The sequence below is a fragment of the Theropithecus gelada genome, chromosome 8 (genome assembly GCF_003255815.1).
Source record: "Theropithecus gelada isolate Dixy chromosome 8, Tgel_1.0, whole genome shotgun sequence".
NCBI lineage: Eukaryota > Metazoa > Chordata > Mammalia > Primates > Cercopithecidae > Theropithecus > Theropithecus gelada.
The window spans coordinates 82,867,076-82,884,958 of record NC_037676.1 but is presented as its reverse complement, the minus strand read 5'-3'; the positions used below and the strand labels follow the sequence as shown (position 1 = coordinate 82,884,958).

Genomic DNA, 17,883 nt, shown 5'->3' with positions numbered 1-17,883 from the left:
TCCTATCAGCATTCTGCTAACTGATTCACTTCCATGACGTCATTTAATTCTCATAATAATGCTGTGAAACAGGTACTATTATTATTCCTATTTTATAAATAAGAGCACGACGAACTTGAGAAATAAGCCCAAAATCAGTGCTATCAATCATGGCACTGGACTGTTTTGGAAAGTATTGCCCCAGCCTGGGCAACATGGCAAAACCCTGTCTTTACCAAAAATGCAAAAAATTAGCTAGGCATGGTGGCATGTACCTGTGGTCCCAGCTACTTGGTTGGGAGGCTAAGGTGGGAGGATTGCTTGAGCCCAGAAGGCAGAGGCTGCAGTGATCCAAGAGTGTGCCACTGCACTCCAGCCTGGGTGACAGAGTGGGACCCCATGTCCGAAAAAAAAGGAAAAGAAAATACTGCAACCCTTGTTGAAGAGGTGGAATTTTGTACTGGTGGAGGGGATGGTTTCTGGAGCCAGAGTCCCTGGATTCATATTTCAACTTTGCCAGTAGCTGGTTCATTGACCGGACACTTTTTACTGGAGCTTTCTATGCATCTGTAAAATGGAGATTAATATTAGTATCTGTCTTTTAGGATTAAAGGAAATAAACACTTAAGACAGCACCTAGCACACAGTAAGTGCTCAGTGAATGTTAGCCACTGTTTAGACAGCCAAAATGGCCCTGTGACTACCTTCATGAACATGATCTGAAATATTCCAGCAGAGCTCATTTCTCATGAAGGATATGAGGAAATAACTGAGGTCACCAAGATACTCACAAACCTAAGGGTGCCTACAACAGTGTCCTGAGTTAGTCATGAGACTGGGGATGCTATTAACTTTTCTAATGAAGGAAAAAAATATGTTGGGATGACAGAAAGAAAATGTTGTTAGAAAATAATTTCCATTTTAATATCACTCTCTCCCCTTTATAGAATTCCATGAAGGTGATGTTCAAATGCCTCTGGAAAAACTGTGGGAAGGTGCTGAGTACTGCAGCAGGTATCCAGAAACACATCCGGACCATCCATCTGGGGTAAGGCAGCCCTCTCTTCAGGGATGTAGCCTCCATCTGCTCAGTCTAAGGCCACCCGCACTCAGAAATTGTGCACCACAGTGTGCCTTAAAGGTTCTGGACACTGGACTGACTTGGTCTTCCTAATTTCTAGAGAGATGGCCACTGTAGATCATCTAAGCCAATATGGCACAGTGGAAAGAACAAGGATGTAACATCTTAGAGCCTCTTTGGTTCACTTTACTGAGTCACTTTAGGCAAGTTGCTGCCCAGAGCCACAGTTTCCTATGGACATTTATAATAATGTCAGCTCTCCAGGGTCAAGTGTGAGTGCCAAAGATAAAATATATGTGAGACAGACTTGTAAAGTACAAAACACTAGAGTAACCTGGAATCTGTTATTGGACTTCAAGGGGTCCTTGAACCCACTGAAATTACCTGTGGAAAGAAATGTACATTTACTTTCCAGTGGAGAGTATTCATGACTTTAAGCCTCACAGGCATATATAGCCTAAAAAGGGTTCAAGAACCACCACACCAATCGATGCTGCTGTTGCTTATTCTTATGATGCCTGATCATCTGGCTCAGTCACTTTCTGTTGCTCAAATAAGCTGTTTATTTGTAAAATGTATAATTTTCCTCATATTATATAACAACCTTCTAAAGGAAAGATAAAATGAAGGGTTAGGAGCCACAGCAGTTACAGGTCACCCCAGGGGGGCAGTGGTATTCCATTAGTCCTGTGCTTTTTGCCCTGAGTCTGTCTCATCCAGGGATCTGAGATTTAGAAGGGACCTTGAGAGGCTGTAAGTCACAACCAGTGTTCATAAGGCAAGCACAAATGCATGGCCAGGCTCCTGTGTGCTTGGACACAGAGGAGTCCTTTCCACAAGATAAGTGCAGAGAAATAAATACAGTAGTCACTTTACCCAGCAAGGGATACATTTAGAAAATGCATCATGCCCAACAAGTGGTATAGGCAGAAGGTGAAAATAGCTTCTAAGGTGATATTGCTAATCTTTGAGGGCGGCTCCATAGTGACCATGGAGAGAAACAGGGATCTAGCTCTGTAATCATCCAGGCTGATGTTTGGGGACACACCAGAGCCTTCCAGAGCACATTACCCATAGGTCAACAGGCACTGGAGATATGGCCCTGTAAGGCTTCCCTGACCAGAGTCTACCTTATGTGTAAGAAATACCAGTTGAAATACCTCAGGGCAGAACACCCCCCTTCTGTTCCTCAAGCCTTCAGGGAAGGAAATCCTGCAGTGTCTCCCCTGAAATCTCATTGTCAAGACAATTCACAATGGAAGCAGCTTTTTAAAGGTTTAGAAAGAACTTCCCAAAGCTAGAGCCAGGAGGTAGGATATTTGTTTTAAAGTCTGTCTGCCCAGAAAATTGAGCCCTATTCAGTCCCATCAGAAGCATATGCTGTTTGTATGTATTTATAGACCCCAGAATTGGTATCACATGTTAGTCCTGTGAGCTCCTGGGGTGCTCGCACAGTGGGTGGAATCCAAAATGCAGCCACTTTGCTTTCCTAGGATCCCCTTTTTCCTGATGTGCTTTTAGAACTTCCCTGATGAATTATGGTTCATAGCCCTGCCAGGCACCATACAGGAATGGGCCTGGGTTAGCAGGACTCTGAGGCCAATCTATACTTATGAAGCCCAGTGCCTGTGCTCTCTCATGCACTGGGAGAGAGAACACACCTTTGCCTTGATCCATGAACTCAATTACATGGCTGTAGGATGATGGGAAATTTTTAATGAGTATTGGCTGGTGAGGGGATGAAGAGGGAAACATGTCAAAGCCGGAAGAAAATATGCCCTCACCTCTGATGTATCTGCAGTACACGCCGTACCTATATAAAAAGCACACCACTTTTCTCTTAAATCTCACTCCATTCTTGTACACCAGGGGCTGGTCCTGATTTATCCCCACATGGGACACACAATGTCCCCCAGGCCTGTGTGTCTATTAGCAGCACGTGGCAGCCAGCAGCAACTCAACCTGCCTTTAACTGGAAAGGAAGTGGGGACAGGAATAGAACAGACGCACGTTCTTCTTCCCACTCTGTGGGGTCTTTAGTGGTATGCTGGTCACAAGGCCAAGCCCAGCCAGACCTGATATGGTGCAAAGACACCTCCCCAGGCGCCTCAGCCTGGGAGCTCAGGGGAAATGGAGCTAGGCTAGGACAAGCCACTGATTTGAACAAACAGGCTTGTGAAGAGGTGAGGCATGGATTTTTATGTTAGGTTCTATGCAGGGCTCATTATTGGAGAAAAGGTATGTTCTGAGTCAGTGATCTGCTGTTGCTGCAGTGAGGGGGGATACCCATGGCCTCTGGCCAGCCATCCTGGAAAGCCAGGTTTCTAGAGAAGGGAAGCACCACTTCTCTACAAACTCACAAATCATCTAATAAACATTTTCTGACATTATGGAGAGTTATTTTATTTTACTCAAAACTTTCTGTGGAAAAGTACAATGTGCTATGTTTTAGGGAAGGGAACTTTGAAAACACCTAAGAAGCTACTTTTCCTGGTGACAGTGAAAATTGAGACCTTCTAACATCGTCTTTGTTTTTATTTAATAAGCACTTTACATAGTGTTTATATTGTGTCAGGTCTGATTCTAAGCACCCTATATTTATTAGCTTAATCATCACAATAATCTGGTGCTATAATTAATGGTCCCCATTTTATAAGTGGGGAAACTGAGGAACGGAGCTGTCTGTAGGCCACCAAAATCATGCACACAACTAGAATGTGTAGGAGTCAGGGTTTGAACCTAGGAAGTCTAACCCCAGAACCCATTCTCTTAATCACTGTGCTACAACAACCTCAGCTCCATTCATTCACTCATTCATTCAGGCAACATTTACTAGGTACCTACCCTCCGCCAAATACACCAATATGTGTGGAGTGACATATGATAAAACACATCCCTAGAGAATCAGTCATAGCGAGGCGACAAAGAGGTTTAAAAAAATACAGACAGGTAGCCAGTGATTAACAAAACAGATGAGTAAACACACTTCAGAGGGAGCACAGAGCACGAACAGTTAGGAGTGAAGTTCTAACTCCCAACCTTCAGAATACACCCAGGACTTAACGTCTCGGCCCTTGCACTGCTCGCCTGCCCTGCTCATCTGGAATATTGCTGACAACAGCTCCTCGGTGGCCTCTGCTTTTGCTCTTGTCTTCCTGTCCTCTATTTCCCAGACAGTATCTAGAGTGATCCTTTTAAAATTAAGTTAGAGTTCTGAAAACACCCAGTGGCTTCCACCACATTCGGAATGCAAGCCAAAGCCGTCGCCATGGGCTACAGGCCCTGAATGACCTTGCCTCTGCCATGTTCTCACTCCTCCCGTGTTCTCACTCCTCCCGTCACTCCTTGGTGTCCTGAGCTCCAGCCTCTGGCCTCTTTGCAAGGCCCGCCCACCTGAGAGCTCTGTGTCACTCCTCCCTGGTGTGTTCTCACTGTGGGTGCCAGCATGGTGTCTCCCTCACTTCCTCTAGGCAGGTCTCTACTCAAACGTCGCCTCCTCAGAGAGCCTTCCTCTGGCCACTCTATTTAAAATAGTGCCCCCGTCACTAATCCTCCTTAACAACAGTGTTAGGCTGCTGAATTTTTCTTTCTGGGACTTAGTAACACCTGATGTATTAAATATCTATTTCTTTTTAAATTATTTTTTAATTTTTTAAATCTCTGTTTTCATAGATTGAATGGGAGTACAAGGTGCAGTTTCATGGCATGGCTGTGTTGCACAGTGATAAAGCCTGGGCTTTTAGTGCAGCCAGCATCCAAATAGTGAAAGTGGTACCCCTTAGGTCATTTCTCATCCCTCATCTCCCTCCCACCCTCCTCCTTTCGAAGTCTCTAATGTCTATTATTTCACTTTCTGTGTCCATGTATACACATTATTTAGCTCCCACTTAATAAATATCTATTTCTTTAGGGGTTTCTTGTCTGCCTGTAAGTTCCCACTGTAAGTTCCATCAGGGCGGAGTCTATATTTTATTCACTGTGTTATCAGGAGACCCTGGAACAGTGCCTGAACATACTAGATTCTCAATAAATCACTGTTGAATAATTGACTGAATGAGTGAATGAATGAATGAATTGCTTTACGACATCAAGGAAGGGTTCCCTGGAAGTGAACCGTTGAACTGAGTACTGCAGGATAAGGAAGAGTTTGCAAGGCAAACAAGAGGGAGGAAAAGCATTCCAGGCGGAGGGGAAACGCATGTGCAAGATTTCGAGGCAAGAAAACAGATTGGCTTAGTATGATTGTTTTGCTCTCTTTTGCATTAGGCGCGTTGGAGACTCCGACTACAGTGATGGAGAAGAGGACTTTTACTACACTGAGATCAAGCTCAACACAGACTCAGTGGCAGATGGGCTGAGCAGCCTGGCCCCAGTCTCACCGTCCCAGTCCCTGGCTTCACCTCCTACTTTCCCCATCCCAGATTCAAGCCGAACAGAAACTCCTTGTGCCAAAACAGAGACTAAGTTGATGACGCCCTTGAGCCGCTCAGCTCCCACCACCCTCTACCTCGTGCACACTGATCATGCTTACCAGGTGACTTGCAGGGGGCTGTGAGAGCAATCAGTTTGACCTTGACCAAAACCAGGGGCCATCTGGCCTATGAGTAAAAGATAACTTGGTGGAAAAACAGCATCACACACAGCAGCCCAGTAGCTTTGTTTCTTTTTCTCCCTTTAAAGCCAGGATCTCACACAGATAGGGTCCTATGGTCTAGTCTCAGTTTGCCCAATGCTGCCTGTGGATTCGATCCCATAAAGGTGTTAGGATGATAAAAATCCCTTGGGCACAGTGGCTCACACCTGTAATCCCAAACACTTTGGGAGGCTGAGGCGGGCAGATCACCTGAGTTCGGGAGTTCCAGACCAGTCTGACCAACATGGTGAAACCCCGTCTCTACTGAAAATACAAAATTAGCTCGGTGTGGTGGCACATGTCTGTAATCCTAGCTACCCAGGAGGCTGAGGCAGAGAATCACTTGAACCCAGGAGGCAGAGGTTGCAGTGAGCCAAGATCGCGCCCTTGCACTGCAGCGTGGGCAACAAGAGCAAAACTCCGTCTCAAAAAATAAATAAATAAATAATCCGTAATGTTATCTCAGCATGGTGGGGTATGCCTGTGGTCCCAGCTGCTCAGGAGGCTGAGGCGGGAGAATTGCTTGAACCCGGGAGGCGGAGGTTACAGTGAGCCAAGATCGCACCACTGCACTCCAGCCTGGCGACAGAGCGAGACTCCATCTCAAAAAAAAAAAAAAAAAAAAAATCCCTAATGTTGCAAAGCCCTCAAAATGGTGCCTGGCACATTACATAAGTATCTATTTAAAAAAAAATAAGGCCGGGCACAGTGTCTCACACCTGTAATCCCAGAAATTTGGGAGGCTGAAGCAAGTGGATCGCTTGAACTCAGGAGTTCAAGACCAGCCTGGGCAACGTGGTGAGACCCCATATCTACAAAAAATACAAAAATTAGCCAGGCATGGTGGTGCGTGCTGTGTAGTCCCAGCTATTTGGGAGGCTGAGGTATGGGAAGATTACCTGAGCCCAGGGAGGTTGAGGCTGCAGTGAGCTGTGATTGTGGCAGTGCACTCCAGCCTGGGTGACAGAGTAAGACCCTGTCTCAGAAAAATAAATAAATAAAAGGTAAGCATTGGAAAGGTTTGGCACAACGGCAGAATCACACTCCAAATCTGGGACTTCATGCCCTGCCTTCTAAATGGATAATTAAGCATCTCGGATTAGAGTAGTGGTTCTCAATATTCCCCAAATCAACAGTGCCAGCATCACCTGGGAACTTGTTAGAAATGTAAATTCTTGGGACTACCCCTCTTCCACACCCTCCTCTGTGCCCCCCCACCAACCCTGCATTCTGTTTTAACAGGCCCTCCAGGTAATCCTGAGTCGTGCTAAAGTCTAACAAGACCTTAGGGACAAATCCTGCAAATTTAGGACGGGGTAAAACTCCCTTTTCCCCACCAGAAGTTACTTTTTTTTTTTTTTTTTTTTTTTTGAGCCAGGGTCTCCATCTTTCTCTCAGGCTGGAGTGCAGTTCACTGCAGCCTCGAACTCCTGGGCTCAAGCAATGCTCCTGCCTCAGCTTCCCAAGTAGCTGGGACTACAGGTGTGCACTACCACATCCAGCTAATTTTTTTAATGTTTTGTAGAGACAAGCTCTCACGCTCTCACTACATTGCCCAGACTGGTCTCAAACTCCTGTCCTCGAGCAGTCCTCCCATGTTGTCCTCCCAATGTGCTAGGATTATAGACTTGAGCCACCATGCCTGGCCATTAACTCTTTTAAATGTTGATTTGTTTTTATACAATGTTAATACATTCAAATTTTAAGAAAATATTTGTCCTATAATTCTCAACTACCTTATTCAACTTTTTAAAATCTTCTTTACATACTTGTAATTACGTTCCCCCACCCTTGTTTTATAAAAACTTTCCATATAGCTAAATAATATCCAATTAAATTGAAACACCAAATTGTTTTAATCATTCTTATTGTTAGATATTTACTTTTTAATCTATCCTGTTTTTTCATCATCATTAATAACTCCACTGTAAACATCTCTGTGCCTGTAGTGTTTATTTTTTCTTTAAATTCTCAGAAGAATAATTATTGAGTCAGAGGATGTAATATGAGTGAACAGCTTATGACTCTTACTGTGTATTGTCAAAATGCTTTCCAGTAGTACCAAGTACAAAGCCACTGCCACTAGCAAATATATTTGTAAGTAGAAAATTACAAATTTAGTCAAAAAATTTAGCCACTTATTTAGCAGACTTAAACTCAAGAGTAATGGAATAGAGCTAATGTTTGAATTAGTTAGTGTAATAAATTTCATTCCTGACTCTTATTATGTTGGTCAAAACAAGTAATTCGTTCATCTTTATTTATCACTGTTACACTTAGGCCAGAAATCATGGGTGCCAACTTACTTAAATCATTTTGCTCATCTATATAATGAGAGAGTTGGAACACACACTCGTTGATCTAGAATGTCCTTCCCAAAGCATAAACTTAGAAATGTTGAGACTTTTCTGTTTATAGAAATTATAAATGCTCAGCGTAGAAAATATTAAACACAGTAAAGAAAGAAAATTCATCCCTAATTCCAACCTTGGTTAATATTTTTTGTATGTACTTCAAGACTTTGTTCTGTGTTTATATATGTGCAGTTTTTAAAAGGGATCTGTTGCAGAACTGTTTTTACTGTATTTTAGTTTTTCTATTTAATATATCATGAACATTTTCCCATGCCAATGAATCTTCTTCAACAACACCATTCTAAAAATTGATGCCTAATATTTATACACTTTTGTGGGGTACACATAGAATTTTGTTATATGCATAAGATGTATAATAATCAAGTCAGGGTATTTTGAATATTAATCCATTGTGTATTTATCATTTCTGTGTTGGGAAGATTTCCAGTCCTCTCTTCTAGCTGTTAGGAAATTTAAAATACATTGTTGTTAACTATAGCTATCCTACTCTGCTATCAAACATTAGTACTCATTCTTTCTATCTAACTGTATGTTTATGTTTGTACCTACTAACCAACATATCTCCCCACCATGGCCCATCACACCCTTCCCCACCTCCCATAACTATCATTTTATTCTCTACCTCCATGACATCAGTTATTCTAGTTCCCACATATGAGTGAGAACATGTGATGTTTGTCTTCATGTGCCTAGTTTATTTCACTTACCATAGTGACCTGTAGTTCCATTCATATGACTGCAAATGACAGGATATCATTCTTTTTAATAGCTGAATAGTATTCCATTGTGTTCTTACCACATTTTGACACTTCATCTGTTGATGGACACTTAGGCTGATGCCATATTATCTTTGCTATTGTGAATAGTGCTGCAGTAAACATGAGAGTGCAGGTATCCCTTTGATAGGCTGATTTCCTTTTCTTTAAATAAATACCCAGTAGTGGGATTGCTGGATTATATGGTAGTTCTGTTTTTAGATTTTGAGAAATCTCCATATTGTTTTCCATAATCGGTGTATTAATTTACATTCTCGCCAACAGTGTATACAAGATCCCTTTTCTCTGCTTCCTCACCAGCATCTGTTATTTTTCATCTTTTTAATAATAGCCAATCTGACTAGGGTGATATGATACTTCATTGTGGTTTTGATATGCATTTTTCTGATATTAGCGACGTTGAGCATTTTTTCATGTACCTGTTGGTCATTTGCATGTCTTCTTTTGAAAAATTTTAATTCAGGTCCTTTGCCGCTTTTTAATGGAATTATTTGGTTTTTGCTATTGAGTTGTTTTGAATTCATTGTATATTCTGGATAGTAGTCTCTTGCCAGATGAATAGTTTGTGGATATTTTCTCCCATTCAACAGGTTGCTCTTCACTCTGTTGATTGTTTCTTGTGCCGTGAAGAAGCTTTTTAGTTTAATATAGTCACATTTGTCTATTTTTGTTTGTTTGTTTCCTGTGCTTTTGAAGTCTTAGCCATAAAAATCTTTGCGTGGGCCCATGTCCTGGAGTGTTTTTCTTGTGTTTTCTTTCAGTAGTTTTATAGTTTAGGGTCTTACGTTTAAGTTTTTAATCCATTTTGAGTTAATGTTTGTAAATGACAAGAGCTAGGGGTCTAGTTTCATGTTTCTGCATGTGGATATCCAGTTTTCCCAGCAGCATTTATTGAAGAGGATGTCCTTTTCCCAGTGTATGTTCTCATTGCCTTGGTCAAAAATCAGTTGGCTACAAATATGTGGACTTATTTCTTGGTACCCTATTTTGTTCCATTGGTATATGTATCTGTTTTTATGCCATTTTAACAACGTTTTGAATTACTCTGTAGGTATATCGTGATTTATTTACCTACTTCCCTATTACTGGGCATTTGTGTTGCTTCCAGTATTTTTTTTTTCTTTTTTTTTTTTTTTTTGAGACGGAGTCTCGCTCTGTCACCCAGGCTGGAGTGCAGTGGCGCGATCTCGGCTCACTGCAAGCTCCGCCTCCCTGATTCACACCATTCTCCTGCCTCAGCTTCCCAAGTAGCTGGGGCTACAGGCGCCCGCCACTACGCCCAGCTAATTTCTTTTTTTTTTGTATTTTTAGTAGAGACCGGGTTTCACCATGTTAGCCAGGATGGTCTTGAGCTCCTGACCTCGTGATCCGCCTGCCTAGGCCTCCCAAAGTGCTGGGATTACAGGCGTGAGCCACCGCGCCCGGCCTTGTTTTGTTTTTTTTTTGTTGTTTTTTTTTTTTTGAAACAAGATTTCACTCTGTTGTCAGGCTGGAGTGCAGTGGCATGATCGTAGTTCACTGCAACCTCGAACTCCTGGGCTCACATAATCTTCCTGCCTCCATCTCCCAAGTAGCTGGAACTGCAGACACACACCACCACCCCTGACTAATTTTTTTTATTTTTAGTAGAGACGAAGTCTCACTGTGTTGCCCTCGCTGGTCTCAAACTCTGGGCTCAAGTGATCCTCCTGCTTCTGACTCTCAAAGTGCTGGGATTACAGACATGAGCCACCACGCCCAGCCCCAATTGTTTTTTTATAATTTATAGTTGTGCAAGGCACATTCTTGCGTACATTTCTTTAGAATGAATTCCTAGAGTGGAATAGCTAACACAGAGAATGCTAAGAATTTTTATATGTACTGTCAAATTACCTTCCAAGAACATTGTACTAATTTACACCCACCCTCACAGTATAGCAGGGTATATTCCCCAATTTTAGAGTGAAGAATTCTATCTCACAGGTATCCTAAAATAAGTATATGTATATATAATAAAATTTCTTTTCAGAAATCAACAATCAAAAACCATCTCTTTTTATACCTTAGATAGCTTGCTTGGGTGTATATACAAAGTTTATTTCTGGCTGCTCCCTTTAACCTTGTTTAATCTCTTCCTATTAAATAATTAGTCTAAGTTATTAATATAGCTGAGACCATTTCTGAGGTCCTCCTTTGGTAATAAGAGCTTAAACTCCGAAGGAAAATACTCCTTCATAACAGCTTTCTCTGTTTTTTTATTTGACAGGCCACACCCCCTGTGACCATTCCAGGATCGGCCAAGTTCACCCCCAATGGCAGCAGCTTCAGCATTTCCTGGCAATCTCCTCCGGTCACTTTCACAGGCATTCCAGTAAGTAGAAAAACGAAAAAGCCAAAAATCTGGTCAAAGCCAATGTAGACTAAATTTAGAGAGCAAATAGTAGAGGCATGCAAGAAAAATACAAACATCAGGATGCCAGAAGTACTATATTTCTTAAATGATATTTGTAAACTCATCAGCAGGTATCACTTCTCTTCAAAAAGGTGTTTCACATTTCAGAAAACTACAAGAGAGTTTCAACTGTTCATAAACATCTTGTTGGAAATATATGAAGATTTTTTTGTGTTGGTAGTATATTTGTATGTTTCCAAATGATGGTAAAATTAATAGCTGAACTCAGATCTTGTATAGAAAAAATGGTGTTTATCATTATAAGTAACTATAAATTTTATTACTTAGGAAATATGGTTCTGTACGTATGTCATTTTGAAGTCTCAAAAATACATTAAAATCATTTTTTCCTTCAAACTCTGAATAATCCATGCTGATGGATAATCTGAAAATAAATGAGTGCTGAAATATGCAATCAGCCTTAAGTAGTACATGAGAATTGATTTGACATATTAAATGATTCCTGTCTGATAAATCACTGTGAATTAACTTGATTTCTAACCATTCATTTAAAAATATATTGGGTCTTTTATAGTTTATCACAGAACAGCCACAGACATGCACACTGTTGAGGCTCACAGTGGTGTGTAACTCCTGATAAGGTTCAGGAAGTGGCTTATGATAACAGATATTAACCTTATTTTCTCTTCTCCACCCGTCTCCCCAAGGACCTCACAAAAGCTTCTTATTGTCAACCACTGGCAACTCCCCGAGGTTTCCAGCAAAGTCTAAACCCTTCTGTGGAACTGATAAAAGTGAAAGTGGCTGAATGAATTATGCTGTGCTCTGTTGATGAATATTTATTAAATTCCATAGAGGAATAGCCAACAATAAAAAGCATACTGCTGGAAGCAATTTGGGAAATAGTGGCTTCCAGAAAAGACTCTGGGAATGTGATTTGTAAACAATACCATGGGTCTGGAGTCATTTTTAAAGTTGTATTTTCATTGAATAGTGGTAACTTCTGGTAGCTCTGCAAGAGTGACCTTGTTAGTAGACATTAGAAGAGGGCAGCTTAGCCGTGTTGGTATTAGTTTTGCTTCTGGCAAGAACACTGATCCACTGATGTAGGTGTCAGAGGTTAACAATCTGTCTGTTTGGGGACTTTTTTTTGGTAGACATAAAAAGACCCAGAGTGACTCTTGATATCACTTTTGAGACAGCCTCTCTGTATTAACCTAAAATGGCAGCCACAGTTACAAAATTATTGAGACCATCTATTCTGCATCCTATTAATTCCTGCCTTTGACTTGGGAAGAATTTTCAGTGGTGTATGGGAAGCATACACCATTTTGCTCATCTGGTGCTATAGCATGTAGATGGAACAGCCCAGTTCAGACCTCTTTCAGGCTACCTCTGTGGCCAAACAAACTGGAATGTTTTCCCCTTTGCTTTTCTAATTAAATTATCTTCTGAAGTATAGGGAAATCACTCTGAGGGGCTCTTTACTAGCTCCATGTCCTCCATGGTTCTTATGTATCTTACACACTAGGATACAAGCCAGCATACCTTATATCATTTGTTTTTCAACAATGGGATGTTAAAACTCTGCTACGGACACTGTGTATTTCTACCCTCATCTCAGTGCCCTTGAATTTTTACAGAATCCCTCATTTCACTCTGTGTTGGTTACCTGGGACATTCTAGACAAAAACTTTGACAGAAAATATATATATACGATATATAAGACATACTATAGCTGGATTAAGTCGGTATTCCACTAAAATCCTATGTGAGCCTTTTTGTTTGTTTGTTTCCTTGAAAGAGGGTCTCAGTCCATGACCCAGGCTAGAGTACAGTGGTGCCATCATGGCTCACTGCAGCCTCAACCCCCTTGGGCTCAGCTCCTCTTCCCCACTTCAGCCTCCTGAGTAGCTGGGACTACACATGCACACCATCACACCTGGCTAATTTTTGTATTTTTAGTAGATATGGGGGTTTCCCATGTTGCCCAGGCTGGTCTTGAACTGAGCTCAAGCAATCTGCCCACCTCAACCTCCCAAAGTGCTGGGATTACAGGATTGAGCCACCGCGCCCAGCTGAGAGCTTCTAATTTATTCTTTCACCAGAGAATTCCCAATTTTGCTGATTGTGTAATCTGTTTCAGCAAAGACTTTAGACTGATTTTAGCAGTCAAGCTTGCCATTCCTGTTTAAAGATAAAATAAGGGTGGGGTGGAATTTTCAAAGGTTTTTATTTTACCCTAGAAGGACAAGAAGGCTACAACTAAGAATGTTCTTTATGTTGCTAAACTCTCTGGCCATGCTTTAAAAAAAACAAGCAGGTGCTGCTATCCTCCTCCTTCTCCTGGTGGGCTAGCTCTCATGACGGCCCACCCACACAGATGCAGGACTGTTGCACACCCACGGGCAGCGTGCCAGCAACTGTCCCTGAATGCTCCAGGAGTGCCAGGCAAGCCAGGTAGAATTTAAAAACATGTGAATTCTTACCCTCTAAATTGGTGTAATAGAGTTTTCAGACCAAAGCTCTAAAAGTTGTAAGTTATAATGAATTTGTATTAATGATGGCTTCAATTGTGTCCAAACTGAAGAACAGAGAAATATTCATGTTATAAAATGCTTTTCAAAAAATTACCTTTATCCTTGCGTTCTAAAATAAATACCCTGAGGTTGTCAACCCTGTTTAGAGTTTACTTTTCTCCCATATCTTTGAGACTTGGTATTGAGGAGGGATACTTTTGTACACTTCCTAGAAAGTGGGAAAAATCCCTTTCTGAAAAATCCCAAGGGTTGTAGGATTTTATTTATTCATTTGCCTATGCTAGATTTCCTGAACATTGGACTTTAATAAGTTCCCTGGGTAAGACCTCTTCCCGGAGGTGTGTAGCCGAGAAGGCTGAACTGCATATTTAACAAATGTAACTGGAACTTCAGTCTTTTGTAGCCTAAGGCTGTAGGGAGAGGGGTAGGAAAGAGAACATCCTTAATTACAACTTTCTTTGACATGTTTTTCCCTAATGACCTGGCTTCTCTCCTAATTATCTCCATTTCTTTCTCTCTCTTTTCATGACAGAAAACTTAAGAGCCCTTGGCCCCTTTATTAATCAGCTCAAGGTTGCCATAAAATACCATAGACTTGGCAGCTTAAACAACAGAAATTTATTTTCTCACAGTTCTAGAGGCTAGAAGTCCAAATCAAGGTGTCAGCCAATTCAGTTCTGGTGAAGACCCCTTCCTGCTTGTAGATGGCTGCCTTCTCACTGTGCATGCAGAGCCGAGAGAGAGAGTGCACACAAGCACATGCCAGGGCAATGGCAAGCCAGGGAGAGCAAGCATGGAGAAGGAGTGCACCAGCCTTAGCTATCCCTTCTTAAAGGACACTAATCCTGTTGGATCAGGGCCCCACCCTTATGACCTCCTTAAAGGCCCTATGTCCAAGTACAGCCACACTGGGGACTGGAGCTTCATCATATGAATTTGAGGGACACAAACATTCGATCTATAACTGTCCCTAAGAAAGCAAGTATGAGCTAGTCAACTTGCTATCCAAGAGCAGTTCTAGGAGGCTTCAGGCTGTTGGGGAGGGTCTCCAAAGCTGAAATAGCAGTGCTTAATTGTCAAATGCTTAGCTTGTTTGAGGTTTCTTTTTTAATGCCTTGAGGGAAGGTTCAGAATTATGAGGTTAAAACCAAGCCAGAGCCCTTTTTTTCCCCTCTTAAGAGAGAAAAAATTCCAAGAAAAGCAATTTCTCCTGCATATTTACAGAAGGCCACAGCATCTCTAGTGTGAGGCTTACTTGCAAATCCTTGCTCTGGCATTTGTGAACACCATGTGACCCTTCTAAAGTAATATCCTCTACTCTAGTACTACCTTGTAGAGTTGTGTTGTTCACACAGTGCCTGGCATGTAGCTGACACTACAGATCTCTTACCATCATTGCTGCCTTTACTATGTCTCAGCACTGTTTAATGGGTCAGAGAAAGCGACTCCTCCCTATTTAGGATTGATTCCTGTAACACAGATATACTCAACACATGGGAGAGATTAACCCCAATTTTTACAGACAATAATTTAGAATTCTTTAGATTCTTCTGAGGTCACACCTAACCAATAGACAAACTATGGACATATAGCCCAACAATTTTATTTAATTAGAGATATTATCATATTATACTGTCCAAGTACATTATACGCTTTATAAAACATGCCACAAAATAGAACTTAGAAATGGTTAAGAAATAAACAAATTGCAATGCAGAGACCACTAAGAGAGAGAGTATTTGCATTATGGGATTTATTTCAGGACACACATTATTTCCACCAGGGATGTGGTAGGATGAAGAGTGCAAAAAGCAGGGCTTTGACATCATTCAGAAGTGAGTTCCAAAGCCAGCTGTGTTCAAGTCAGACAACGGTGTTCAAATCCTGAGTCCATTTACTAACTGTGTGGTCTGGGCAGTGCAGTTAACTTCTCCATTTCCTCATCTATAAAATGGAAATGATGGCTATGATAGGGTTGTTGTGAAGATTAAAATAGATAACATATGGAAGACACTTAGCTTATATAGCAGGCTCTCAGCAAATTACTTCTGCTGCTACTTTTACCTCTGGGATGCTCTGCAGGCCACTTCCCTGCTCAAAGCCTAAATTTCTCTATCTGTAAGATGTAGATACAGATTGCTTATTTTGCAAGTTTGCTGTGAGAATTAGAAGAGATAATAGGTAACCTACTTGCCTGTCTTTCACATTCGCAAGCACTGAATAAATGGTAGTTGACTGCCCCAGTTACTCGCTTGGTTTCTCCACCCTCATCCTCAACTAAAATAGGAAGCTGAAACATAACTGTCTTGCCATTAAAAGTCTCAAGAAAAACTCACATGTCATATTGAGCCTCCCACTGAACTAAGCCACATACGGAAGTTTGAAGTGGGTCCTCTGTCTTTTGCTATGTTGTACCCTGTAGAAACACATGTGCTGAACTCCAGAGTTAAGAGAGCCATTAGCAGGAAGAAAGACTTTGGTGAGGGGTCATTCCTGCAGGAGGTCCATGTTGTGCTTTAAAAGTGTCCCCCAAAGTTCATGTGTTGGAAATTTAATCCCCAGTGCAACAGTGTTGAGAGGCGGAACCCTTAAGAGGTGATGGGGTCTAGCAGACTCTACTCTCATGAATGGATTAGTGTCATTATCAGGAGAGTGGGTTTGTTATAAAAACAAGTTCAGCTCTTTCTTAAGTGCACTGTTACCCTTCCACCCTTTGCCCTGGGATGACACAGCAAGAAGGCTGTTGTCACATGCAGGCCCCTCAACCTTGGACTTTCCAGCCTCCAGAACTGTAAGAAATAAATTTCTGCTCATTATAAATCATCCAGTCTCAGGTATTCTGTTATAGCAGCACAAAACAGCCGAAGACAATCCATATCCCTCAAACTCTGTTCTGGAATTTTCAAAAGCCTGTTCCTCATGCCTCCCCCACCCTGCTGCTTCTGCAATTTTCTCATCTCAGAAAGTGGCACCACTGTCCCTCCAGCCACTTGGGCCAGAACCTGGGATTCATTCTTGACTGCTCAGTTCATCCTTGATAGATCTAAAGATGCAGTTTTCCTTGTGCCCATCCCAACCCACAAGTCCTAGGCTGTGCCTCTAAACAACAGGAATCCAGCCCCTCCCCACCACTGCCACCATACCTAGTCTAAACCACCAGTATGTGTTTGCCTGGAATACTGCAAAAGCCTCTTAACTCCAGGGCTCCTTTCCAGGGCTCCTTTCCAGGCTATCTACTGTCCATTTCCCAAAGAGCCAGTGATCTTTTTAAAGCATTAATCAGATGTCTTGCTTTTAAAAACTCTCCAATGGCTTACTTATTGCGCTTAGAATAACATTCAGATCCCTTATTGCAGGTCAGAGGCATAGCTTGATACTTCCCTCTCCTCTCCTCCCACCCTCCACCTCCCACAAAGTGCCCACCCCCTTTTCTGCAGTGCCTTGTAGGTGAAAGGTAACCTCCTCGGGAGGCCTTCTCTTACCACTCAAAATAAATAAATGTCCTCTCCCTCTATTACACTTTAGCCTATTACCCTACTTTATTTCTGTCAGCTACTTATCACTAAAATGGTCTTGTGTGATTTTGTATTTATTGTCTGTCTTCTCACTAGAATGTAAGCTCCATGAGGGCAGAGAATTTGTTTTGTTCACAGCTATATCCGCAGAATCCGTAACAATGCTTGGTACATAGCAAGTACCAATAAATATCTGTTGAATGAAGAGTATCCAATAATAAATATCTGTTGAATGAAGAGTATCCAATAATCTCATATCACTTCATGCAAAAGGGCTATGGCAACTTTGCACGATCTAGAAACTTCCACATTATCCCTGGCTGATGGAAGTAGTGTTACTGTCATGTCAACCAAACTTTTCCAGTTCTCTGACTAAAATGAAGCACAGTGTTCTTGGGATTCTATTAGTTCTACAAGAGTTGTTAGATTTTCATGTTTATTTTCCTGATAATTTAAAACAGTTCATATAAGCATATCATAGATCATCTACAGTGACTATAGATGTCTCAGGTGTTCACTCCCTCTAGTTTGCTGTTATTCATCCTGTACAAAACCAAAGCCATTATGAGATGGGGCGAGGAGGATTCTGCTC

At 41.7% G+C, this 17,883-nt stretch overlaps 1 protein-coding gene across 2 annotated transcripts in view; it reads left to right on the top strand.

The window, feature by feature from the left end:
* The window catches only part of ZNF704 (zinc finger protein 704), a 248,392-nt gene that overhangs the window by 213,098 nt on the left and 17,411 nt on the right, over nucleotides 1-17,883 (top strand). For both annotated transcript variants that reach the window (XM_025394540.1, XM_025394541.1), the window contains exons 5-7: nucleotides 927-1,027; nucleotides 5,327-5,594; nucleotides 11,090-11,194. In XM_025394540.1, coding sequence (XP_025250325.1) covers nucleotides 927-1,027; nucleotides 5,327-5,594; nucleotides 11,090-11,194 — 474 coding nt within the window. The remainder of the gene's footprint in view (nucleotides 1-926; nucleotides 1,028-5,326; nucleotides 5,595-11,089; nucleotides 11,195-17,883) is intronic.